Genomic DNA, 27,438 nt, shown 5'->3' with positions numbered 1-27,438 from the left:
CATGGATTCACCAAGGGAAGGTCATGCCTGACTAATCTAATCGCCTTTTATGATGAGATTACTGGTTCTGTGGATGAAGGGAAAGCAGTGGATGTATTGTTTCTTGACTTTAGCAAAGCTTTTGACACGGTCTCCCACAGCATTCTTGTCAGCAAGTTAAGGAAGTATGGGCTGGATGAATGCACTATAAGGTGGGTAGAAAGCTGGCTAGATTGTCGGGCTCAACGGGTAGTGATCAATGGCTCCATGTCTAGTTGGCAGCCGGTGTCAAGTGGAGTGCCCCAGGGGTCGGTCCTGGGGCCCGTTTTGTTCAATATCTTCATAAATGATCTGGAGGATGGTGTGGATTGCACTCTCAGCAAATTTGCGGATGATACTAAACTGGGAGGAGTGGTAGATACGCTGGAGGGGAGGGATAGGATACAGAAGGACCTAGACAAATTGGAAGATTGGGCCAAAAGAAATCTAATGAGGTTCAATAAGGATAAGTGCAGGGTCCTGCACTTAGGATGGAAGAATCCAATGCATCGCTACAGACTAGGGACCGAATGGCTCGGCAGCAGTTCTGCGGAAAAGGACCTAGGGGTGACAGTGGACGAGAAGCTGGATATGAGTCAGCAGTGTGCCCTTGTTGCCAAGAAGGCCAATGGCATTTTGGGATGTATAAGTAGGGGCATAGCGAGCAGATCGAGGGACGTGATCGTTCCCCTCTATTCGACACTGGTGAGGCCTCATCTGGAGTACTGTGTCCAGTTTTGGGCCCCACACTACAAGAAGGATGTGGATAAATTGGAAAGAGTACAGCGAAGGGCAACAAAAATGATTAGGGGTCTAGAGCACATGACTTACGAGGAGAGGCTGAGGGAGCTGGGATTGTTTAGTCTGCAGAAGAGAAGAATGAGGGGGGATTTGATAGCTGCTTTCAACTACCTGAAAGGGGGTTTCAAAGAGGATGGCTCTAGACTGTTCTCAATGGTAGCAGATGACAGAACGAGGAGTAATGGTCTCAAGTTGCAATGGGGGAGGTTTAGATTGGATATTAGGAAAAACTTTTTCACTAAGAGGGTGGTGAAACACTGGAATGCGTTACCTAGGGAGGTGGTAGAATCTCCTTCCTTAGAGGTTTTTAAGGTCAGGCTTGACAAAGCCCTGGCTAGGATGATTTAACTGGGACTTGGTCCTGCTTTGAGCAGGGGGTTGGACTAGATGACCTTCTGGGGTCCCTTCCAACCCTGATATTCTATGATTCTATGATTCTATGACTGTCGACTAAGCACAGCTAGTTCATCAGGGTTCCACTTTCTGAGATCTGGGCTATTTGGTTTAAATATAACAGACCCTGGGAATATCCTCTGCACATTTTCCAATCATATCCACTTTCCCATAGCAATTCCATTTACTGCTCCCAAAAGTCCCTGAAGTCCTCCCTGAAGAAGGGATATATAAGGGGAGAGGAAAGTTTTATCTTATTTAACACAAGAACATAAGAATGACCATGCTGGGTCAGACCAATGGTCCATCTAGTCCAGTATCCTGTCTTCCAACAGTGGCTGGAACCAGATGCTTTGGAGGGAAGGAACAGAACATTTATCAGGTAATCCATCCCCTGTTCTCCAGTCCCAGCATCTGGCAGTCAGAGGCTTAGGGACACCCATAGCATGGGGTTACATCCCTGACCATCTTGGACAATAGCCATTGATGACACTGTCCTCCATGAACTTATTGAATTTTTTTTGAACCCAGTTATACTTTTGGCCTTCACAACGTCCCTGGCAATGAGTTCTACTGTTACCTGGGGTTTTCAGAATCCCCAACAGGGGCAATTTAATTATTTCACTCCAGGCAGTGTTAGGAATAAATCAATAGGAACACAGCAATTCCATCTAATAAGATTCGTGCAAGTAAGCGTGTCTATCTAAAACTGTAGTTTATTAGATTTGAGCACACACAAACAAACAATAGGTAAATATCTGGGATGTTCTAAACCTAACATCTGGAACAGTATTGAGTAATTAGCAGCAGGTTCACAGTGGCCAGTTGCTCCAGGGAGAAAGGGTGTCAGGAAAAACATCTCAAGATGGCGTCAGAGGACTGCTCCAAAGTGCACTTTATTAGCTAATCTTTTATAACGAACTTCTAAAAAACATAGGTCACTTTTCTAACTTTCAATAATTTTTTAATATCAAAGGCATCTAGACTCCAGGTTTTCCAACCACCAAGGTTTTTAGTCTCAGCTGTTTACTTGTTTGTCCCTTCCTCCCATTCTGATTAGCAGACACTGTCAGCTAGATATGACCTTGCTTCTAGAAGCCTGTCTCCAAATTAACCCTTACCTTTGCGGTGTTCTATTTCATTAATTCATGGTGGCTGAATGCACATAATAGTATTGCAATTAATTTAATCACATTTGGGGTATACACGCCCCTCAAATCCAGGGCAACACTATAGGTTGACTGCATTGTGTGTAGAAGTACTTCCTTTTGTTTGTTTTAAACCTGCTGCCTATTAATTTCATCAAGTGACCTTCTCATTTTGTATTATGTGAAGGGGTAAATAACACTTCCTCATTCACTTTCTCCACACCAGTCATGAGTTTATAGATCTCCATCATATCCCTCAATCTTTCTGATCTTTCTTCATATGAAGGCTCTTTCATAGCCCTAGTGATTTTTGTTGCCCTTTTCTGTACCTTTTTTGAGATGGGACAACCAGAACTGCATGCTGTATTCAAGGTGTGGCATTATGAGATTTTGTTTCGTTGCAGGTACTAAAATTGTGTTAGCTTTTTTGACTGCTGCTGTACATTGAATGGTTGTTTTCAGAGAATCATCTATGAGGACTCCAAGATCTGTTTCTTGAGAATGCTAACAGCATTTAGACCAACATCATTTTGTATGCATAGTGGGGATTATGTTTTCCAACGTGCATTACTTTCCATTTATCAACACTGAATTAAGTAATGGTTGCCATTACTGAGTGGTTTAGCTACATTCACCTCTAGAACCAGGTGCTGTGTGCCATTTAGGGCTAAATCAAGAATTGACTCTCCCCTTGTGGGTTCCAGGACAAGTTGCTCCTAGAAGCAGCCATCAATGGTGTCTAGGAAATTTTCTCTCTGCTTCCCGGCCTGAGGTGACGTGCCCAGCGAACATAGGGTTAACCCATTATTGCTGGGTTTTCTGGTTTTGTAGCTTCTAATCTCCTTGAGTATTTCACAATCATTGTCACAATCCTGATCTAGTGAGAAGGAATACACAGTTCGGACATAAACATTCCTTATTTAGAATTCCTAACATTAGCTGAACTATCTCCATGTCTCATTTACTGAAGATCATGACGCTAAGTGTCCATTGCTATTTTTTGTATTTCACTCTGACATTACTTCCCCACCAACTGTTCACAGTGTTTCAGCTCAGTAATTTGACTTTTATTGTGTTAAAAAAAAAAAAAGATTTCCCAGCAGTTACAGTTACAGACAACAGTCTGTCAATTCTATTTCAACTGAATAAATAAATCTTTGAAATTTATTTCCTTTCAGCCGATCCTTCATAAGGTATACCCTTCATAGACAGCCTTTCTAGGGACACAGATACTTCTCTAACATCAAGTAAACACAATGCAGTCTCCCTGATAGTTCACTTTGTGAATTCAGGGGAATGGTTGTTAAGCTTCTATTTCTCCAGTTACTTTTCCATAAACAGCCTTTAACATCCCACAAACATTTGTCACTGTACTTTGCCAAATGCTGCCTTTTCCTTTACTGAGATCATAGAGTCCTTAATCATAGAATATCAGGGTTGGAAGGGACCTCAGGAGATCATCTAGTCCAACCCCCTGCTCAAAGCAGGCACAATCCCCAATTTTTGCCCCAGATCCCTAAATGGCCCCCTCAAGGATTGAACTCACAACCCTAGGTTTTGCAGGCCAATGCTCAAACCACTGAGCTATCCCTCCCCCTTGAGAATGTTCTTTGTATTTAGATAGTTTAATACATATTACAGGAAACACACAGTGTTCTTTTAAGATTCCGTGGTCTCTTCTGACTCCTTACAACGAGGCTTCCAATATCCATGTTTTTTGTTGCCACAAGACTATTCACCAAGTGAGCTGTCCACTATCCTTACCAGTCACTTTTAAAGCTCAGGCTAATAAGAAGCCTCTTTCTATTTTCAGCATAAATCGGGGAGAGGGAGGTGTTTCCCGGGCAGATTTATGATAGATTTCACTGTTTTGTCTCTGTTGTAGACCAGGTCTACTAAAAACATTACAAAAGGGTCTTCAGTACTCAGAAGTCTAAATCATGGGATAGCCTTTTATTTTAGATGTGCTTGGAGTCTTTGCATATATTTTTATTCTAGTGGCAGAAAGGGGAAGCTAGGGCCATCTCAGCCTTTTATATTGTGTTACATTATGCTAGGGCCTCCTTTGCAAAATGTACCATGAATGACCTGGCGCTTGACTCCACAGGATTGTTTTTAGTAAAAGCTGACAGCATGAATCCTAGGTAGACTACAAGGAAGACGACTTTTAATCTGCAATGCCAGATCAGACTCTTAGCTCTTACATGTCCTGGAATGATGATTCACTGTGAACTTGGACTCCACAAACCATCAGGAGATAGAGGCATTCTAGCTTTACAATATATGCATTATAAACATATTGAGTGTTAAATGAATACACTATGGTCACTGCACTAGCTTTCTGTCAAAGAGGGAGGTAAATAGTAATTACATCATCAATTGCTATAATCTATGCTATACATCTAGCTATAAAATAAGTAATTCTAGAGACTACACATTATGTTCCTCAAGGAGTTCTCTTCCTTCAGCCCTAGGAATTATGGGTTTGGATTTTGTAAATCACTGTGCACTATCCTAATCTTCCTGTAATCTTGCTGAATATGATTTATGAAGATGCAAATCTTTGTTTTTCATTTTCTTTCCCTTCCCCACTACACACTTGTGTATCCACAGAACAGCCATATCCAGACTGTCTGTACTTTGCCTATATTCATCACAGATCACATCATATGGCTGCAGCACACTGTAACAGCTGAAATTTTTCATGCTGCTTCTCAGTTGAAAGGTGATTATTTTCTTTTAAGCAATGATAGGTCAGGGAAAGGGGACATTTATAGAAAATGTATGTGGCCATGCTGAGTTGTCCAAGCATAAAAAAAATGCCCTCCCCCCAAACACATTTTGAGAAAGTTGTTCATATGCCGCCTAGCATGTGTGTATTTAAAACTTCACACTTGGCCTATACACAGGCATCAATAAGCAATGCTAACCTGGCTAAATTTGAGAGAGGAAAAAGCTGAGAAACAAAAAGTTATGTACGAGTCAAAACAACATGATGAAAAAGTTCATCTATTATTTCCATTCCCAATTTGTGACATTATCTAGATATGTCTGCTGAATGATACAAATGTAATTTTGTTTTATTTCAGCCATGAGTAGAACTGTACAGAACATGTATTTAAATGAGCAAAATCATAACAGGTTTTCTCTTTCACCAAAAAAGAAAATCAAGGAAATTATTACATTAATGGGTGGGGGGAGGAGTTGAATTTAGTGTTTGGGATTTTACATATTCACAAAATTATGGCATTCAGGTATAAAACTTTTTATAAGTTTAGAACTAATAAAACTCAGCAACCACAGAGGTTTCACTGAAGTTGACATATACAAAAGACACTACATAAAAGCAAAGATTAGTTACTGCTCCCATTCACATGAATTTACCTGAAAAACCTAAAGCATGATATTACAAAAATATGCAGTAATGTATTGCATGCAAGCTGTTCTCACTCTTGTACCTCAGAGAAAGGACAGTCCTCAAGTCTTATAGAATGTATCATAGTTACTACCTACTAGCATCTTTTGATGATTAAATACATTGAAATTAAAGACCAAAAAAGTGTTGGTTTGTTTCGAGAACAATGACAAAGGAGAATACTTTAATTTTTATATTTCCCAAGTAGTCCAGGCTTTTGTGAGCTGGATAAAAGCAATACAGACTTTGTTCATCTCCTGGTTTAACTGCCCACTTTTTACAGTTCACATCACTACAGCAAATACTCCATTCATCCCAATTACTCTGGTTATATAATATGGCAATTCCGTTGATGCATCAAAACTACAAGGTAGAGCAAGTTGCATTTTAATTCAACAAGAAGCCTAGAGCCAATCAGTTCTTCCCATCACCTGCAATGTCCGCCTTAGAAACCATTAAGGAAAGGGAGGATTGTGTAGCTGCAAGCCAAGCAGTTTCTTTAAACAAAAGGAGTAAAACTGCATAAGCTATTCAGTCTAGAATGTCAATGCTGGAGAGAGAGAACACTGAGGCAGATACCAAATCCTCTCCCCAGCTCAGGGATGAGGAAGAGTGAAAATGACTGATTTTTACATGGATGCCCTTTGCACTGTAGCTAAGACACCGCTTACAGTTATCATCATAATAAAACACTGAAGTTTCCTTACTTTAAAGAACAATTAAAGGGAACCCTGAAGATATAACCTGAGTCCCAGTGAAACACAATTGGGGTAACTACCACACTATAGCCACAAGCAAGTGAAACCAAAATAAAACAACAGCCTTTGCGACTGCCTTGGCCTACAACCCAGAATCCCTGCCGGGCCCTTGTGCCTGTCAAGTACTCCTGATCATTCCCCAATGATCCCAGAGCCCCTGAGCACAGGGGGGTGAAATACCCCAGCTGCACTTAGCAGATGGCTGGCACACAGCAGAATGTCAGAGCCACATCATTAGCAACAAAGATGAACAATGTCAGCACAGAAGGCAGCAAGCTCAACTCTGGCCAGTGTTACACTATGGGAAGTAAAAAGGAGTGAGATGCCATGCAGCTAGGTTTTACATTTCAGCCGTGGATGGAAGCATTGAAGTTTTCCCAGGACTAAGGAGTTTATAACACCAAGAACACAAAACACAACTACAGAAATGACCATTTATATCCGGTCATGGAAGCAAGTAAACTACATGAAACATTACCTAAAACAAAGGTCAAGCGCTGCAAAAATATGTGACTAGACAATGTCCCTATTACATTTTGGGTATAAGAACAGTCACATATGTATATTTTCTTGGGTGGCCAAAAAAATAACATAATTCCTACATTATCAGCGAGACATATTCTAATACCTGTATCACAGAGGGGAGGGATGCTGGACCATTGGGGAAAGTTTTCCTGACCAAGGATATTTGTGAGTGGGAGGTCCAACAGCCACGCTTAACTTGCTATGGAGGGTTCCTTACTGCTAGTCTCTTCAAATACGTATGCATGTCATCTTCCCTTCAATCTTATATTCAGGAGAGACTTCTTCCTATTAAGGTGTCACTGAGCATTCAGTTTGGGCAAACCTGCATATGAATAACAGTGCATACTCCAGTAAAATTAATGACCATCACTGTATATTGTAGTGTTAATTCCAATCATTATTGTAATAGCTCTAGTTATTCAAATACATTTTGTTCAAGTTATAAGCAATATGTTTTTCTTGCACAGTACTCTGGAAGTATTAATGAATCTAGAACATCGAACTACTTGGGAATCTGGTATTTAACAGGACCTTATGGTGCACATCAGGAAATAGAGATATTAGTGGTACCCAAGCCCCACTTTAGCCATATAGGATCTGTGATGGTCAACCAGAATTTAAGAAGGCTATTAATAATTAACCCAACATTTGCCATCAAAAGGGTTATGACAGACATGCAAACCAATGTCCATAGCACAGACCACCGTAGCATGGTGATGTTCACTTTTTTGCTGATCCCACTGGCACAGCTGAATCATGAGACACCCTGATTCATCTTCTCTCAATTAGATTAGTAATTCAGTTTACTATAATTATTTTGTATGTTGGATTATGCAGATGGGTGCACATTAAACTCAGAAATGTTCAACGTAGGCCCAGGTGTGTTAGTACCTCTAGATACGAGGGAATGACAGCATTCAAACCTCTGGTATAAGTTATTCATGTGTGGTGGCAGTTTTAACCTAGAACCACCACCAAGGAGAGGAAACATGTAGGAAAGGTTCAATTTATTAAGTGTACATAGTCGCCATTTTGGATTGGTAAAAGGACAACATCCCCTCTCGTTCAACTTTTGGCACCAAAACAAGGAAAAGGCAGGAAAGATAGTGTCTTGTGGCAGTAGAATCTGCCCAGCAACAGAGAATGCATATAAGGGAGTGTCACCCTCTAAGGAGCACTCTGTGTCTCTGGATGCTGTGGAAGCAGGTCATCCTAGTGAGGTATAGAAGCCCTCCCACAGTGTACCAGTCCTGCTATTAGCTAGAGCCCTGAGGGATTAGGACTTGAGGTGAACAGCAACATCTACCAAGGTTCCCTTAACTTTACCTCCACTCACCTATTCCATCATCATGTGACAGTGTTCGTATTCAGCACGCAGGACAACGAGATCAAGAATAGAAGACACCAGACACCATACTGAAGATCTACTTACCTGTCACCAAAGTTCTTGAGGTCTGGTTCCTGTTCCTGGTACCTGTCCCTGAGATCCTGGTTCCCATCTGTGATCCTGTTCTCCTGTGCAGTGTCTGCAATATATGGAATAGCCCTTCCTGTTTAGTCCTGTGTACAGCATTGTGTATAGGTTTGGGGCTCTGGGGTTCACCCCCATTTACATAATTTGTGTTAACAAGCGAGCTGTTATTGTGTTATCTTGGTTTGCAGGGAGTCCTAGTTGTTTCTTAAATAAATATCACCTGACTGTTTGCAACCTCAATCTGCCTTTGTCTTAACTACACAATTACTGATGATAGATGCAGAGGGGACAGAACACTGCAGATAGCCCATCTTCTGTCAAGTAAAACCTAGTTCCAGCTGTCTGGGGCTAACAGTTTGAGCAATTTTCAGAGTATCAGCCGTGTTAGTCTGTATCCGCAAAAAGAAAAGGAGGACTTGTGGCACCTTAGAGACTAACAAATTTATTTGAGCATAAGCTTTCGTGAGCTACAGCTCACTTCATCAGATGCATGAGTGTTTGAGAATTATGAATGTTTTATTAAATGCGCTCTCTCTCTCTCTATGGATAGTATGGCAAGGACACTGGTGCAGATACTAATTTAAATAACGGTCTAATGTAAAGAGCCAAAAAAGGAGGTGGCAGGCATATGTTTAATGCTAATTAGTGTTATAATGGAGTAGAAAAGCAGTAGCCTTGCTAAACTGGAGAAGAGCTGCAATTAACATCCAAAGGGTACCGTTAGGTTTCAGGATTATGAGGCTGTACCTCACTCTGTCAGTGGACTGATTACCCATTGTACACCATTCCATCCTTGAGTGCAAGTCTAACTGAAGTATTGTGTAAGTAGTAATTGCATGAATGTTATTTTTCTTTTTTATAAAGTTTGGTTGTATCATTCAAAGTTTTCAGAGTAGCAGCCGTGTTAGTCTGTATTCGCAAAAAGAAAAGGAGTACTTGTGGCACCTTAGAGACTAACAAATTTATTAGAGCATAAGCTTTCGTAAGCTACAGCTCACTTCATCGGATGCATTTCATTGAATGCATCCGATGAAGTGAGCTGTAGCTCACGAAAGCTTATGCTCTAATAAATTTGTTAGTCTCTAAGGTGCCACAAGTACTCCTTTTCTTTTATCATTCAAAGTGTTACCTATTGGTTCCCTACTCAGCAAGTTGTCTAGCTGACATACGGCTCAAACCTGAAAAATAAATTGAGTTTTACTGCACCCTTATTTTAAACTACTTAGTATTAAGTGAAAATCTTTTAACAAAGATTACAGTACCAAGCCAGGGAGAGATAGCTGTATCTCAGATCCATTGACCAGTGCCTACGCATGGCAGCTCTATCCAAAAGCCCACGGCACAACAACTTGGATGAAGCTATGATACCAATTTACTGTATGTTGCTCAACAGAAGTGGCTATTCAGGCTTCTCAGATATTACAGGCATTCAGATACTGTATGCGCACAGTATAAGAAGTTAGATTACACTGACACATTCTAATTATAGCTTGTATCACACCAAAGCCTAAACAAAAAGACACTTAATATACTGGAGATAGCCCTATAGTGCCAGCTCCAACAACTATTTCTCATTTCACTGCCGCACCCACGGATTTAGACTGAATGATCTCTGAGGATGGATATTCCTGGATGCCCATGTATTTAATGCCCAGACCTTGAGCTCCCAGCTGGGGAGACTAGCCCCTGGCCCCAACCCCACTGTCCCCCATCCCCCGCAGCCATGCCGCCGCATAAGCAGGGGGGCTGGCTCTGGCTGTGCTGCGAACTCCTGCTGCTCTGAGCTGGATAGTAATGGGGCGGGGAGCAGGGGGGTTGGATAAGGGGCAGTGGATCTCAGGGGGCAGTTAGGGGACAGGGAGTGGTTGTATGGGGCAGAGTTTTGGGGGGGATGCAGTCAGGGGATGGGGAACGGGGGGGTGGGATGGGTGTGGAAGTCCCAGGGGGGCCTGTCAAGGGGCGGTGCTGTGGATAGGGGTTGGGGCAGTCCAGGGACAGGGGTGGGGCTGAATAAGGGGTGGAGTTCCGGGGGTCCTGTCAGGGGCAGGCCTGTGGATAGGTGGCCAAGACCAGGCTGTTTGGGGAGGCACAGCCTTCCCTACCCAACCCCCCATACAGTTTTGCAACCCTGATGTGGCCCTCAGGCCAAAAAGTTTGCCCACCCCTGCTCTAGGGGTAGATAAGGGTGCTGGAGAAGCCAGTGGAGAAGAGGGTATTGGAGGGCATCAGAAGCCACTGTGGGGTAAGGAGGACTTTGATACAGAGAGAGATACTAAAAAGGAGGCTTGTTTGGAGGGAGGGACAGGGGAAAAAAGAGCATAAGGCAGGCTGGGGCAAGGGCTATTGAGGACTGTGGTAGCCTTTGGGGTTTTTGAAGCTTTGGGACAGACTGCCCATTCACCCCATCCATACTACCTTACCTAGTGCTACCCCCCCCCCCCACCGCATTCTGGTCCTCTTTGCCCCTGCCTCTATTCTGTCCCTTACAGTCTCTATTGTCTCCTCCTTCCCACATGCTCTGTGCAGGCCAGGCACCAGCAGAGAGCAAAGAGCCTTACTGGCTGCCAGAAACATAGTGGGTCACAAAGGGCACGTGCCATTTACCCACCTGCTGTGGGTTTGTTTTATTACGTCTGTAGCATGTAGAAAACACATAGCTGTGTTCAACTTCATTCCATATTTGCACAAGTGGGAAACTATTAGATCTTCAGATTCACCTGGGAGCACAGATTAATCCTGATAAACTTCAAACTCCCTTGACACCTTCAAGAGAGAGAGGGTGATTAGGAATGGTGAGACAGATAAATCACCAGGAGCTGGCAGTTCACTGGGGTCCCTGGAGATCTCCCTCCCAACTGCAAAGCTGTCCCTGAACAGAAGGTTGATGAGGACCCTTCCGGAATATCTGCTCCTTCCTCTCTGCTAGCTCAGGAATTTATTCTACACCAACCATATTAGAGCATTATCTAGCATTGACCCCTTCTAGCAACAGAATCAGCACTAGCATTTGCAAACTACTCTACACTGATAGACAACATCCGATGCATCCGATGAAGTGAGCTGTAGCTCACGAAAGCTTATGCTCTAATAAATGTTAGTCTCTAAGGTGCCACAAGTACTCCTTTTCTTTTTGATAGACAACAGTATCTCAGAACCCTAGCCAATTTGAAACATCCTTGTACTGCGGTGTTAGCCCTAGTACCCTGGCAAATCCCAAATGGCCATTCTATTCTGCAGACCTAAAATTCCCATGGAGTTTTAGATGGATACAGCAGTCCTCACTTCCTGTCCTAAGGGATTGTGCATAATAAATCTGCTACTCAATTTAAACAGTTGCCACATTCCCTCTGTGACAAGACTGCTCTACTCACTGCAAGATGGTGCCTCCACTTGGCTGTTCTAGGGAGTAGCTTTGCATAGTTTACAGCCTTCCTGCAGTTGTGCTCCATGTCTCTTTTGTGCTCCACAGCCCCGCTCTTGCTCCAGGAGCTGCTGCAAGCTCTTCATGACCCAGCCCTCTGGCCAAGTCACTAAGTGTGTTCCCCTTCCAGGGTAGTCTTTCAAAGCCTCTCCCACCCACTGTGCTGACCCTGTCATGCCAACAGTGACTCTTCCTGCCTTCCCCAAACAGGCCTACTCCGCAGCAGCTGATAGGGTAGCCCAGGCCCAACCTCTGCTCTGGGTTTCAGTCCAGGGCCCTGTAGTGAATGGCTGAAGTCTGTATCTTCACCAACTTACTGCTTACTTCTGGACTCCTTTCTACCAGGCTGCTTCTCCCCTTTCTGCTCCCTTACCTCAAGGAGAAGGGCTAGCCTTCCTCCCGCCTTTTTAGAAAAAAGAAGTGCCTATTCCCTCACAGGTGAGCCTTCTTCTAATTAGCTTTCTCCAACCTAAGTCTCCCCATTTGCAGCCTAATTGGCTGATTGGGCCCACTTGGCCTAATTCAGGTCTCTCAGGGCCAATGTGAGGATCATGCCCCCTCACACACTCCTAGAGATGTCCCCATTTCTGTGCTGTATGCAGCAATTCCTGTATACAGAGGGCTCTGCACACAGAATCCATCAGTGGCAGCTGTGCAAGCAGAGTGGCTGCAGGATCCCACACAGACTGCATACTTTGTGTATCACACTGGAATCTTCTATCAAAACATGCCGTATAAATGTCACTTATCCTAATTGCTTACAACCCGACTCTTTCTGCATTAGCTTCTTAACCACCTTAACCATCCCCCTCTTATCCTAATTATTTCCCAAATGTTTAGGGACAGTTACTATGTCGCCTCCTGCCTTCAGCTTTGTTTCTGTTGCCCTCTCTCTCTGCAAACTGTGATTCTGCATCTTTCATCTATATGTTCTCCTTCTCTGTGTTCTGATGGCCTTCTCTTACGGGCATACACTTTACAAGTCCACTACTGTGCTGGAGTTATGCCAAATCAAAATTCACTGACACTAACAGGAACTCACTGTCTTGAAATTAGAGAGGAAAATAATCCCTGATGGCTGCTTATATTTATTTTTCATTTTTTGTTAGATAATGGATTCTAATGAATTTTCCTGTTATACCAAGGCTGTAAAGCAGCTCTAGGTTTTCACAGATTCCTTCGTGAATATTTCTCACTACATACTAGATGTCATTATTCTATTGAGAATCAATTAGCCCAAATGTTGTTATGACAGTTACAGAAAAAATATATTTTTAAGCTATAATTTATACCATTCTGTCTCTTCCAAGGCAATCTTCAGAGAAAAACTGAGAATTTTAAACCTGATCTGGTAGTGAAGAAAATCTCAGTGATGAGACAGCAAAGAAATGGGTGGCTTTGAGAGGGATTTCTGAATGAAACATACTTTTCTAAAGTAACAAGCACATATAGGACTAAAAATTCAACCAAATGGTGAAAAACAGTGAAAAAACAGGAAAACAGGGCCACAGGTCTTCAAAACTTTTCTCCAGTTCACTTCCATCCAACATTAGAGCTGCACAAAACATTTCACATATGACTGACCAGCAAGCACTGCCCTCTTTGGCCATTTCATGAAAGGACAAAAGCAAAACAATCACTTTTCAACTGATGGGGCATCACAGACTCACCATAAACCAAATGCTGCTTGTGGCAAAAAATACATTTACTTAGCAATGGTGGGAGACGCATAGCAGTGTGGGAGATGATCTAAGAGTCAAAGGTCATATTCTACTTGCTGCAACACATGATCTCATTGAGACTTTGCTCCAGCTGTCCAGCAGGCTCATTGTCGGGCCCAAGAGTCCTTGGAAACAATGCATTGGTGGCCCAAAGCATGGTTATCTCAAAAGCACTGAAATTAGAAGAGGTCCCCCATTTATAAATGTATTTCCCTTTCCAGTGGGAGGAGGAGGAGGAAGAGGAAGAAGGGGATAAGAATAGTGAGAATGATGAAGTGGGTGCTGGGGACAGACTAAGGAAGGATAAGGAAACAGAGCAAAAGTAGATCAAATGAACATCAACCATCTAACAGGGAGCATGGATAGAAGGTGACCAACACTCTTCACACAAAGAGAGTCCCTACAGGTCCCTCTGTGACAAGAAAGGAGAAAAAGGCTTGGGTAGAACTGGGCAGCAGCAGGAGTACATCTTACAGTGAACATACATGAAATGCAAGTTAACTGCTCCTCTACCTGTCTGTGCAACAGTAATGCCACAAATTACTGCCATGGAGTAGCAGCAACCATGCTGTGTAAGTGGGGGCAGCTAAAGCAAGGATGCGATAGCAGTTCTGTCACTGTTGCTCTTATAGTTCTGATATTCAGAATTTAGTGAAGATCCTCTCCTAGCCCCTCTATCCTTGTCTATCACTAACAGAGGCAGCATAAAGGGGAGTCCTAGAAAGTAATGAAAACTGTTAGATGTTCCAAGCATGTTTGTGTTTGTTGCTCAGTTCAGCTCTTTGTCTTGTTCCACACAAAACACTTGACTTTCAGCTCCCCCAAAATATTAAACCAAAGAAGCCAGAACATTTTAGAGGTTTAAAATAATTAAATGGAGAGATCAGAGCGTGTGGGTGGGTGGGGAGGTAGCACAGAGGAAATATGTGCTTCGCCTGGGATCTCCCTACATTGAAAAGACAATAATGAGAAGCCAGTTCTTCATATCAAAGACAGTGTTAGATATGGGGAAGCTCTGTGTCTTGTCCCCATTCTGATTTCTGGTGCTCAGGGTGAACTAACTAATGTTCTCGCTGAACTTTGTAAGTATTTAGCTTTAGAACTCAAAACGTGGCACAATTTCTGCTGTGCAAATACATCTTCCCCATTGAGATGAGCCTATATGATGTCGGCTGGTATTTTGGAGCTGACTCTCTGGTCATTTGATCCAAAGTGGCTGATGTCCAGTGACTTTGGGTCTGTGCCGGAGAAGTGTAACTGTGCTGTAGAAGTTGTCATTGTGCATGATTTTTATATTGGCTACATTTTTGTCCTAGCCAATATAAAAGAGTTATTTTTAAAATTGAGCAGCTGCAGCCCTGTCACTATTCAGTGAATAAAACTAAACAGCACCAGCTTAGCTTGTATGATGGCAATAAAATCACTGTGGTTATAACAAATGGGACTGAAAATGTGTCCATTATCCCTGTCTAGTGCACAGTGATAGCTAAACAAAAATCCATTTTCAAGGATATAAATATGAACATTGTATGGTAATCTTGTGTGTTTAAACAGATCCAATTAACTAACATTTCACCAAAACATTACCTAACTCACATTAACAGTAGCGATCAACTGGTTCACAGACAGAAGTACCTGGTAGTCTGTTCATATACTTGTCAGCAGGAACAACACATAGCCATTACCTTCCACTAGACTGGCAGGCAATTTAAAAATATGGGGGGGGGGGAAATATCCAAAGTTTATGTTGAACAATAACTGTTGATATGTCAAGTCCAAGAACTTTGCAGGGAAGTGGTTTACTTCCACAGGATCTGAACTGTATTTTAATCTGATGTTGTTCTATGACCAACAGTCCTGCTTTAACCCTGCTGCTTCTCTACAGCAACTGGGCCATATCTAGAATCACTGGACTCCTGCTCTTTTTAGGACATACTTCTGAAAACTATGCACACATATTATAGTTCTACCTGCTTCGTTCTGAGTAGACTCCTGGATTATGAGAAGATTCAAGAAGAATCCACCTACTCCTGTGTCTCGCACACGTAAGTGCACGGCTAAAGCAGTTTCCCCAGTTCTACAGGCGTATGTCCCAGATGCTGCTAGATAATTGTTTGAAGTCTGATATACACAAACGTCTCCTCAAAGGATTTGCAAATGGAAGTGCTCCATCTTCAGGTAGTCGTCACAGTTTATGCTCCTCTGGACAGGTTCAGTGTGAACCGAATACTGAGATTATCAACATGAACCTAGGACTAGCTGAAGAAAGACACATTTTGCACATTCTGCACTAGGCCTGAAGAGTTCAGTAGGACACTGATTTTATAAAGATTGGTCATGTCTAATTTTTACTTTACATACAGAAACTGAAACAACACTGCATTACTGTGGCAATCATCACTCATTGCCCAAACTTTTATACCCAAAGAAGCCCTTCTAAAATTGCCCTTCTTATGTATTAGGTCTGTAATATGCCTTTTGCCCTTACAGCTAAGTAGCCACAAGAAGTAACTCTGGAATTTGGCCACAGCTGGCACGTTTCCCACCATTTCTGGGGAAGACATCAGATACTTGGTGATTAATCTGGGATACAAACCTGAAGAGAAGATTCAGGAGTGGTGTTCAATATAGTCCATTTTCCAGGGGGTTGTCGAGGCCAATTTTTAAAATGATTTAAGCAATGATTTAAACATTTTTTGCCGGTCCAAGAACTTTGGGAGACTATTAGATAGTCTAATAATCTTCATTCGTTATTGGCGTTCACATTTGTTATGGCAAATCAATATGGCTTCATGCCAGGAAGGTCGACAATAGATGCTGGTTTTGCACTGAGGAAGCTCATGAAAAAATTTAGAGAGGAAAGGAAAAATATTCACAATTCAGATGAGGTTAATTGATCTTCAAGAAGCCTTTGAGTTCCAAGAGAAGTCAAAACAGCCAAACCAAGAAGAAATGGTGGGCTGTCATAAAGAAAGACATGTTATCATATTGTACAACAGAGGATATGGCATTGAACAGAGCATTGTAGAGGGAGCAGACTTTAGAGTGGACCTCATTTGATGGGATTAACATAAGGAAAAAGAAGATTCACATTAAGTAGTTGTTCCCTTTATCTTGTCCCACATAATTGGCAGAAGGATTGGAATTTCTGTTTTAAGTGAGCTGTAGCTCACGAAAGCTTATGCTCTAATAAATTTGTTAGTCTCTAAGGTGCCACAAGTACTCCTTTTCTTTTGACAGAAGAAAATGTCAGGTGCTAAATCAACATCCAATTGCACAGACCAATTCTCCTCCCTTCCCCCAAATATGTATCTGCTTCTCACCAGCCAACTGCATCACTAACACCTGAGGATTCCGGTTTTGTCTCCAAGGACACTATGCAGGATAAAAAGCCTTTAACAAAACCCTCTTTCTACAAGTAACTGCAGACAGGGCACGGGGCGGTGTTTTAACATTTATCACTAGCAATGGAACTTAAAGGTCCCTTAAAATGTCCTTGTTATGTAGTTCTCACTCACTTTGACCATTTGCCTAAAACATTCTGCCATGAGGTATAAACTACTGCACCCAAACACTCATGTCTGAACCAAGAATTATTTTACCATCCCCCATGCCCCTTGTTAAGCTGGCAGCACAAATATCTCCTGTATCAGCTGTATTGCTATTAGGAACTGACAGCCAATTTGTCATATTACTTAAGAAAAGCACAGCACATTTTGGGTGCTGTTCTCCAATTAAGTATCTAATATTCAAAACACTGAAGTCCAATTACTAATTGCTGTTGCAGGCGTGGAACTAGGTTCCACCTGCTGAGTCGTCATTCCATTTCTCATGTAAAGGCAGGTGGAATTTGTTTTAGTTGCACAATAGCATGCATGCTGGTATGTTGGACAACCACCTTCCCCTTCTGTGGAGTCAGAATTGAGGGACATTTAGAGGGCAGGAAGGACTGTCTCATGGTTAAAGCACTGCAATAGGAGACCCAGGAGTTCAATTCCCACCTCTACTACAGACTTCCAGTGTGACTTGGGAAAGTTACTTAACTTCTCTATGCTTCAGTTCTCCACCTGTATAGTGGGGACAATAATATTTTTTATCTAGGAATTTGTATATCTGTCTCATTGCTATAACGTCTAAGTGCCTCAGAAAGCCCCTTAATGGACTATTATCTTCACTTGATCCCTGTGAGATAAGGACATCATAATCCCATTTTACAAATGGGGAACTGGGCAAAGGGTAGATTAAGTGACTTGCCCAGAGTCAGACAGGAAATCTATGGCTAAACCAGGAATTTATCTGAGGTCTCCTGAGTCCCAGCCCAGCTCCCTATCAACTAGACCAGACTTCCTTTCTGTTGTCTGTCTTGTCTATTTAGATTCTGTGCTCTTTGAGGCAGGGATTGTTTCCTGTTACATACGCACAGTGTTCAAAAGGCAATAAAATTGCCACAAGATCATAGTCCTGGAAGATTCTTCCTTACTTGTATTTCTCTTTCCTTTCCTGCTCAACAGCAGAGACAGATCTCACATACCCAACCGTAAGCTACCCATTATGGCACACAGTCAAGTGAGGCAGAAGGAAGGCTTTACTTCTACTAGCACATCCAGATGAGTGTACCTAAATCTATTGATTTTCCAGCACCATCTCAGTTTCTCCATCCAAAACCAGATGTTTCCCTGGAGCAGAGCTCAATCAGTCATAGTGGGCACTCTCTCCCATTCGAGAACTCTTGACTGCACCACTCACCTATTCAACCAGGTAATCAGATAGGAGCCTGAACCATAGAATCATAGAATATTAGGGTTGGAAGAGACCTTAGGAGGACATCTAGTCCAACCCCCTGCTCAAAGCAGGACCAACACTAACTAAATCATTCCAGCCAGGGCTTTGTCAAGCCGGGCCTTAAAAACCTCTAAGGAAGGAGATTCCACCACCTCCCTACGTAACCCATTCCAATGCTTCACCACCCTCCCAGTGAAATAGTGTTTCCTAATATCCAACCTAGACCTCCCCCACTGCAACTTGAGACCATTGCTTCTTGTTCTGTCATCTGCCACCACTAAGAATAGCCGAGCTCCATCCTCTTTGGAAACCCCCTCCAGGTAGTTGAAGGCTGCCATCAAATCCCCCCTCACTCTTCTCTTCTGCAGACTAAATAACCCCAGTTGCCTCAGCCTCTACTCGTAAGTCATGTGCCCCAGTCCCCTAATCATTTTCGTTGCCCTCTGCTGGACTCTCTCCAATTTGTCCACATCCCTTCTGTAGTGGGGGGGACCAAACTGGATGTAATACTCCAGGTGTGGCCTCACCAGTGCCAAATAGAGGGGAATAATCACTTCCCTCGATCTGCTGGCAATGCTCCTACTAATACAGCCCAATATGCCATTGGGCTTCTTGGCAACATGGGCACACTCCTGACTCATATCCAGCTTTTTCGTCCATCATAATCCCCAGGTCCTTTTCTGCAGAATTGCTGCTTAGCCAGTTGGTCACCAGCTTGTAGTGGTGCATAGGATTCTTCCTTCCTAAGGGCAGGACTCTGCACTTGTCCTTTTTGAACCTCATCAGATTTCTTTTGGTCCAATCCTCCAATTTGTCTAGGTCACTCTGGACCCTATCCCTACCCTCCAATGTATCTCTCTCTCCCTGCAGTTTAGTGTCATCTGCAAACTTGCTGAGAGTGCAATTAATCCCATCATACAGATCATTAATAAAACTCGTTGAACAAAACTGGCCCCAGGACCGACCCCTGGGGCACTTCGCTTGATACCGGCTGCCAACTAGACATTGAGACGTTGATCACTACCTGTTGAACCCAACTTGAAAAGCTACTTCTGCCTCCCTTACATCCTTCCTGTCCCCTCTAAACCAACCACAAAACGAAAACTTATATCAACTGGTTCCAGCTGCACCGCAGTTTAATTCACACACTTCTCTTTTGTCCTGACAGCCCTCTTTCGTATTTTATCCCTGAGGCATGAGGATACATGATGAAATTCCAGGATTATGGTGCGGCTTCTGTACCCAACACTCATGCCTGTAACCGCCACAGAGCTCTGTGATGGTAGGTCACTTTGTGCTATATTGCCAGCAGATCTGCTTCCAATTCTTCACATGTATACTAATAGAATCCACCTGTCCTGCCTGGTACCCGCTTCTGAGCCAGACAGGCATGCTGCCCATCCGGGTCTAAAAGTTCCCTGATGAGACTTTAACCAGGCTCTCTGATAGACTCAGTTTCTGAATCTTAATCACCCTAGTGAGCTTGGTCCCTTCCCATAGTCGTTGATCAAAGAGGATAACAAAACAGGTAATCTGCCCACTCAGAATCTCTCTCTCAATTTTTTTCTTCAAGTAAGTTCTTTCATGTGTCTCTGATTTCCCCCAATGAGAGATTCAAATCCAGCATAACTGTTCCTTCCAAATCCTGTCTCCTGCTTCCCAGTGCCCACTGAGCCCCCCAGTTATCCCTTATTTTCTTGCATTAACTGGACAAAAATGAAACTCCAGATAGCAAAGGGGGCTCAGCATTCCCAGAGACTCTCCCCCCTTCAATGAACCAGCAAATCTCTGCCAAGAAACATCAAAATGAGCAGTCCTCCATTCACCAGAGGACAAAGGCTTTAAAGCAGACCCTCATGGTAAAGTGGGTGGAAAGAGCAAAGCACGCACGCATGCACATACCCACACATCCACCCACCCACCCATCCCTGGGTTTTTTCCCACTGGCCAACAATTTTTTTTCCAGGAAACAATGAGCAGCATATTTAAATTCAGGGAGGTTTAGTGAGGGGACATGGAAACTGGATCCAAATCCAAATGAGTTTGGATCCAAACTTACAGCTCAGGACCATACCCTACATAAAGTTCTGCAACCATAAAACCTTCCCAGAAGTGAAATCCTTGTCTGTGTAATTGTACCGATTTTTCTGCACAGCCCTTGTTTCCAGGGAAGCATATGCTGCCTTACATTTGAATCAAATTTGGAACTTGAATCAGGCATGAGGACATATTAAGTCCATCATAACAAGCCCTAGATAACAATAAAGCCAGTGTGCCAAAGCATATCTAGACTAGCTCTCATCTAAGCTATTGCACACACTGTAATTGGAAGAAGGCTTTTAAAGCGTTTACCATCCATTTTTGGTCACATTACCTTATATTTACTGTATTTTATTATACTATACAGTAATTATATTAGAATACTGAACAGGAAAGTTGTTCATTACTACAAGAGCGATGCTTCCCCACTTCTTCACTGATTACACTAGAGTAGAGTATAGACAGCAACTGGTAAGCCTGACTTTTTCCATTTCAACTGAGAAATGGTGGTGTGCTGGCCAGATTTCATTCCCAGGAATGGATTTCACAGTGTAAAAATTCTGCTTTGTGGATCATACCAGTGGCTTTTGTAAATCCATTTGTTGTGACATACGGCTGCATACATGACATGCTGAGCCCTGCCCCATGCTATTACTTACTGTTGCATCACACTGCCAAAAGCAGCAGCATAAGAAAATGCAGGGCAAAATTTATGCCTGGAGAGACAAGCAGTCCCTGGAACACAGCGGGTAATCAATCTCATTCTGAACTGGAGAAATGGGTTCAGCCAAAGCATGTTGCCTGCTGGAAATGGAGGTAGAGACAGCAAATAATCTGTGAAGGGAGAGACTATATGGATGTGAAAATACTGATGAAAAAATCTCGTAGATAGAAGGAAGCAGCGCCTTTTGTAATCATCTGAATGGGAAGAGTCCAGTTCCTAACCATTTTCAGGCAACTGCTATGGGGAAAAATACATTGATTTATACAAAAGCAAAAAAGAAACCACTTTAACCTGGGTGCAAATCCAAATAATTTCCACACATGAAATCCACATCACCTTGCAGAAAACAGAACTTACTGATCCTCCTTTCAGTTGTGCTTCTGACATTAGTACAAAACAAAATCAGAAAGCAAATTAGCAACAAACAGAATTCAATTAATAAAAATACCCTGTACAAACATTTTAAAATCAGAGAAAGATGATTTAATTTCAGGGAAACATTATTCTCATGTATATTGTCCCCCAACATTTACAGGCAGCCTTATAGGAGAACAAAAAGAAAAGGAGTACTTGTGGCACCTTAAAGAATAACATAAGCTTTTGTGAGCTACAGCTCACTTCATCGGATGCATTCAGTGGAAAATAGAATGGGGAGATTTATATACATAGAGAACATGAAACAATGGGTGTTACCATACACCCTGTAACCAGAGTGGTCACTTAAGATGAGCTATTACCAGCAGGAGAGCGGGGGGCGGGGCCTCTCTGTCCTATCTCGGGGCCTCTCCTTATGCCCCTCCACCCCCACAAACATGATACAGTTCTGTGGTGACCTAGAATCCTATTTTCGACGTCTCTGACTCAAGGAATATTTCCAACACACCTCTGAACAACATACTAACCCACAGAGACCTTCCTACCAAGACTACAAAAAGAAGGATTCTGGGTGGACTCCTCCTGAAGGTCGAAACAGACTGGACTTCTACATAGAGTGCTTCCGCCGACATGCACGGGCTGAAATTGTGGAAAAGCAGCATCACTTGCCCCATAACCTCAGCCGTGCAGAACACAATGCCATCCACAACCTCAGAAACAACTCTGACATCATAATCAAAAAGGCGGACAAAGGAGGTGCTGTCGTCATCATGAATAGGTCGGAATATGAACAAGAGGCTGCTAGGCAGCTCTCCAACACCACTTTCTGCAAGCCATTACCCTCTGATCCCGCTGAGGGTTACCAAAAGAAACTATACCATTTGCTCAAGAAACTCCCTGGAAAAGCACAAGAACAAATCCTCACAGAGACACTCCTGGAACCTTGTCCGGAGGTATTCTATCTGCTACCCAAGATCCATAAACTTGGAAACCCTGGATGCCCCATCATTTCAGGCATTGGCTCCCTGACAGCAAGATTGTCTGGCTATGTAGACTCCCTCCTTAGGCCCTACGCTACCAGCACTCCCAGCTATCTTCGAGACACCGACTTCCTGAGGAAACTACAATCCATCGGTGATCTTCCTGAACACACCATCCTGGCCACTATGGATGTAGAAGCCTCTACACCAACATTCCACACAAAGATGGACTACAAGCCATCAGGAACAGTATCCTCAATAATGTCACGGCAAAGCTGGTGGCTGAACTTTGTGACTTTGTCCTCACCCATCACTATTTCACGTTTGGGGACAATGTATACCTTCAAATCAGCGGCACTGCTATGGGTACCCGCATGGCCTCACAGTATGCCAACATTTTTATGACTGACTTAGAACAACGCTTCCTCTGCTCTCGTCCCTTAATGCCCCTACTCTACTTGCGCTACATTGATGACATCTTCATCATCTGGACCCATGGAAAAGAAGCCCTTGAGGAATTCCATCATGATTTCAACAATTTCCATCCCACCATCAACCTCAGCCTGGACCAGTCCACACAGGAGATCCACTTCCTGGACACTATGGTGCTAATAAGCGATGGTCACATAAACACCACACTATACCGGAAACCTATTGACCGCCATTCCTACCTACATGCCTCCAGCTTTCATCCAGACCACACCACATGATCCATTCTCTACAGCCAAGCTCTACGATACAACCGCATTTGCTCCAACTCCTCAGACAGAGACAAACACCTACAAGATCTCTATCAAGCATTCTTACAACTACAATACCCACCTGCTGAAGTGAAGAAACAGATTGACAGAGCCAGAAGAGGACCCAGAAGTCACCTACTACAGGACAGGCCCAACAAAGAAAACAACAGAACGCCACTAGCCATCACCTTCAGCCCCCAACTAAAACCTCTCCAACGCATGAACAAGGATCTACAACCTATCCTGAAGGATGACCCATCACTCTCACAGATCTTGGGAGACAGGCCAGTCCTTGCTTACAGACAGCCCCCCAACCTGAAGCAAATACTCACCAGCAACCACACACCACACAACAGAACCACTAACCCAGAAACTTATCCTTGCAACAAAGCCCGTTGCCAACTGTGTCCACATATCTATTCAAGGGACACCATCATAGGGCCTAATCACATCAGCCACACTATCAGAGGCTCGTTCACCTGCACATCTACCAATGTGATATATGCCATCATGAGCCAGCAATGCGCCTCTGCCATGTACATTGGCCAAACTGGACAGTCTCTACATAAAAGAATAAATGGACACAAATCAGGCGTCAAGAATTATAACATTCAAAAACCAGTTGGAGAACACTTCAATCTCTTTGGTCACTCGATTACAGACCTAAAAGTTGCAATTCTTCAACAAAAAACCCTTCAAAAACAGACTCCAACGAGAGACTGCTGAATTAGAATTACTTTGCAAACTGGATACAATTAACTTAGGCTTGAATAGAGACTGGGAGTGGATGGGTCATTACACAAAGTAAAACTATTTCCCCATGTTTATTCTCCCCCCCCCCACACACACACACTGTTCCTCAGACCTTCTTGTCAACTGCTGGAAATGGCCCACCTTGATTATCACTACAAAAAAAGGTTTTTTCCTCCCGCTCTACTGCTGGTAATAGCTCACCTTAAGTGATCACTCTGGTTACAGGGTGTATGGTAACACCCATTGTTTCATGTTCTCTATGTATATAAATCTCCCCACTGTATTTTCCACTGAATGCATCCGATGAAGTGAGCTGTAGCTCACGAAAGCTTATGCTCAAATAAATTTGTTATTATCTAAGGTGCCACAAGTACTCCTTTTCTTTTTGCAAATACAGACTAACACAGCTGCTACTCTGAAACCTGTCATTATAGGAGAACAGTGGTTTAACATTTAATAGGATATTAAAATAACCTTGAAAACATGTCCCAAAGACTTTTAGGTTTTCTCATTTTATAGTTAGTTTGTCTTATGTTAAATAATGTCATTCATGTCAGGCAGTACATCACCATTCAGAGAAATAATTTATGGGAAGTCAGATAATCTGGAAAGTGGAAACTAAGAATTAGGACTCCTCACTGGGGCAGGTGTCTCTCTACAGACTGCACAATATGGAAATCTCCAGGAAAGCCACAGCTTGAGACTCTTGTGATGTTTGAACAGAAAAAAGGGGAAAGAAAGAGAGACAAAAATAATCAGTATGTATGTAAAAATACATTTTGGAAACTCCATTGCTGTTTAATTCTAATTCCTTTCCTTACTGAGAATCAGTATGTTGGAATTAAAGGATGTCTGCCTAATGAACCTAGGCAGACACCGTGGAGGAGCTGGGATGGCAGATAACGAGAGGGTAGAGTAGGAGCAGGAGGAGAAATGTATATTCAAGTGTTAACCATATTTTGAATTTCTTTAGCACTTTTGATCCAAGGATCTCAAAGCACTTTGCGCACACACACACTTATCCTCACAAACCCCTTGACTATACAGATTTTTACCCAGTGCTGAAACACAGCTAGCTCTTGACTGAAACACCATAACTATTCAACAGAACAAAGCCTCCAAATGCCACCATTGCCTAATGCCGGTAAATACATTATTGTTATTATTTGAACAGCAGTAGCACTTAAGGATCCCAAGCAGGGCTCACAGTCAATTGTACAACACACAATACAAAGCACAAAGATGGTCCCTGCCCTGGGAGCTCTTTGCCAGGGATTTAGACAAAATGCAATGGAGGAATGAATAAACTATCAACAGAAATTGGCAGGGATGGGAGAACAAACAAATGACTGAATGCATTAAGCAGGGCTTGGTCGACCACAGAGAGTGGTTCAGGGACACTAATATGGGATCCACTAGCAGGGTCCATGAGGCCAGGGCAGTCCAGAGATCTAGCATTTTCAAATTTCACTTTATTCCCACCCAATAATATAATATCAATGGGGTGTCTGGCCCACTGTTATTTTTGGAAATCCAGCCTATATTCTACTGCTCTGGCTCACGAAGCCTTACCTTGGTGTGAGAATATTGGGCAGAAGAAGGTTTAATTTCACACTGAGCAGTTGTAGGAAGATGGTCAAATGTACATTTGGCTGATAGAAGGCAAGATGGTGCTAACTGCAAAATCATTTGGATATCAGCGTATATAATGTTATACACATTAGTTGAGTGTGCAGTGTATTGAACAACATATGCGAGGAGAAGAGGAAATGCTTTGGCCAGGAGTGGGTCAATGCCAGTGCTGGTTTATAAACCCAGTACAGGCAGTCAGACACAGCATCTCTGATAACTGAGGCTGTGTCCAGGACAGAAAGCGAAGTCAGTCTTGTGTGTCTCCGTTCATGGTTTGGAAGAGGAAATGGCAGAAGGGGGAAGATGAGCACAACAACTTAAGCGTGCTGCATCAATTTACCAGTTTTATGTGTTGTTAATCAGACTATTAAAATCTTTGCTTTGAAGTTCCTGTCTCTATTGTTTTCCAGGTACTCACACTGCATGGGACTGAACAACAAAACAATTTATTAAAAGTCTATTACATAGGCAGTTCAACTGCCACAAACTAAATGTGCAAACAAGACACTGCAAGCATAAGCAAAGTACAAACAGAAATGAAACAAAATATGAAACCAAGAAATGCAATGTCCCATGCAATAGAATTGCATGTCATCAATTAGTCCTTCCCCCGCTGATACATATGGACTGCACTGACTGGCTAATCTCTTCCCCCTCTTGCTTCCCCCCACCCCAAGTTGTCCAGTGGCAGTAGGATATGGAAGAGTGGAGGGGAGGTCACTGGAATAAGCTGGATGGGCACTGGGGCAGGGGCTTGGCTGGTTCTGTTGACTGCTGGCCATCATGTTAATCAACCATTTGAACTGTTCTTTTGCTGCTGCTGTACTTCATGCTGCCTCTGGCAGTCCTGCTCCCTCCTCTCCTATCATAATCATTGTAGTCTACCACCATTTCCCAGCCCCATCTCTGGCATAATCTATGCTGCAGTCGTGCTCCAGCAGTCATCTCTGACCCTCTTTCTTTCCCCCCATAGTTTCTGGACCCTCTTGCTGACAGTCCTTGCCCTCCTGGGTGAATGCCCTGCCTCCTCTGCAGTCAGCATCCCTGAAACGCAATGAAGCAGCACGTTAATTCCTCCTTCTGTGTCACAGCACAGTAAAAGTTGCAACTTTTATCTCCTTGGCTGCTCTTCTCTACTCTGAAGCTGCTGTGACCTTGAATTCCTCCCCATCAAGACAATGTCAAGAGCTTTATTTATTTATTTTTTAATTACAAATTGGCTTTTGTGGCTTGAGTGGTGGTGTGGAACAGACCAGGGGCATTTTACTAGTAGCTTCATTATTACAGGCTGTGATGGTATTGGTAGATGTGAGATCCCCAAGTGGAAAAGAGAACAGCTATTCCAGGCCTCTGATAGAAAGCCATCCACATATGCCTCTCACAGTTTGTATGGTCACTTCCAACTCTCTGCGTGCGTGTGTGCGCACGCACAAAAACACACACACAAAATATGGGTCAGAGCAATGGTCCATCTAGGGAAGTATCATGTCTGACAGTGGCCGGTGCCAGGTGCTTCAGGGGGAATGAACAGAACAGGGCAATTATTAAGTGATCCATCACCTGTCATTCAGTCCCAACTTCTGGCAGTCAGAGGTTTAGGGACATCCAGGGCATTGGGTTGCTTCCCTGCCCATCCTGGCTAATAGCCATTGATAGACCTATCCTCCATCAACGTATCTAATTCTTCTTTGAACCCAGTTATACTTTTGGCCTTCACAACATCCCCCAGCAACAAGTT

At 43.0% G+C, this 27,438-nt stretch overlaps 1 protein-coding gene across 1 annotated transcript in view; it reads right to left on the bottom strand.

Annotated features, from left to right (window-relative positions):
- LOC119845332 overlaps window positions 1–27,438 on the bottom strand; it is a 399,673-nt gene that overhangs the window by 127,277 nt on the left and 244,958 nt on the right. The window contains exon 4 of the mRNA XM_043505864.1: window positions 8,491–8,584. Coding sequence (XP_043361799.1) covers window positions 8,491–8,584 — 94 coding nt within the window. The remainder of the gene's footprint in view (window positions 1–8,490; window positions 8,585–27,438) is intronic.

The sequence above is a fragment of the Dermochelys coriacea genome, chromosome 19 (assembly GCF_009764565.3).
Source record: "Dermochelys coriacea isolate rDerCor1 chromosome 19, rDerCor1.pri.v4, whole genome shotgun sequence".
NCBI lineage: Eukaryota > Metazoa > Chordata > Testudines > Dermochelyidae > Dermochelys > Dermochelys coriacea.
This window is presented reverse-complemented; position numbering and strand designations above follow the sequence as displayed.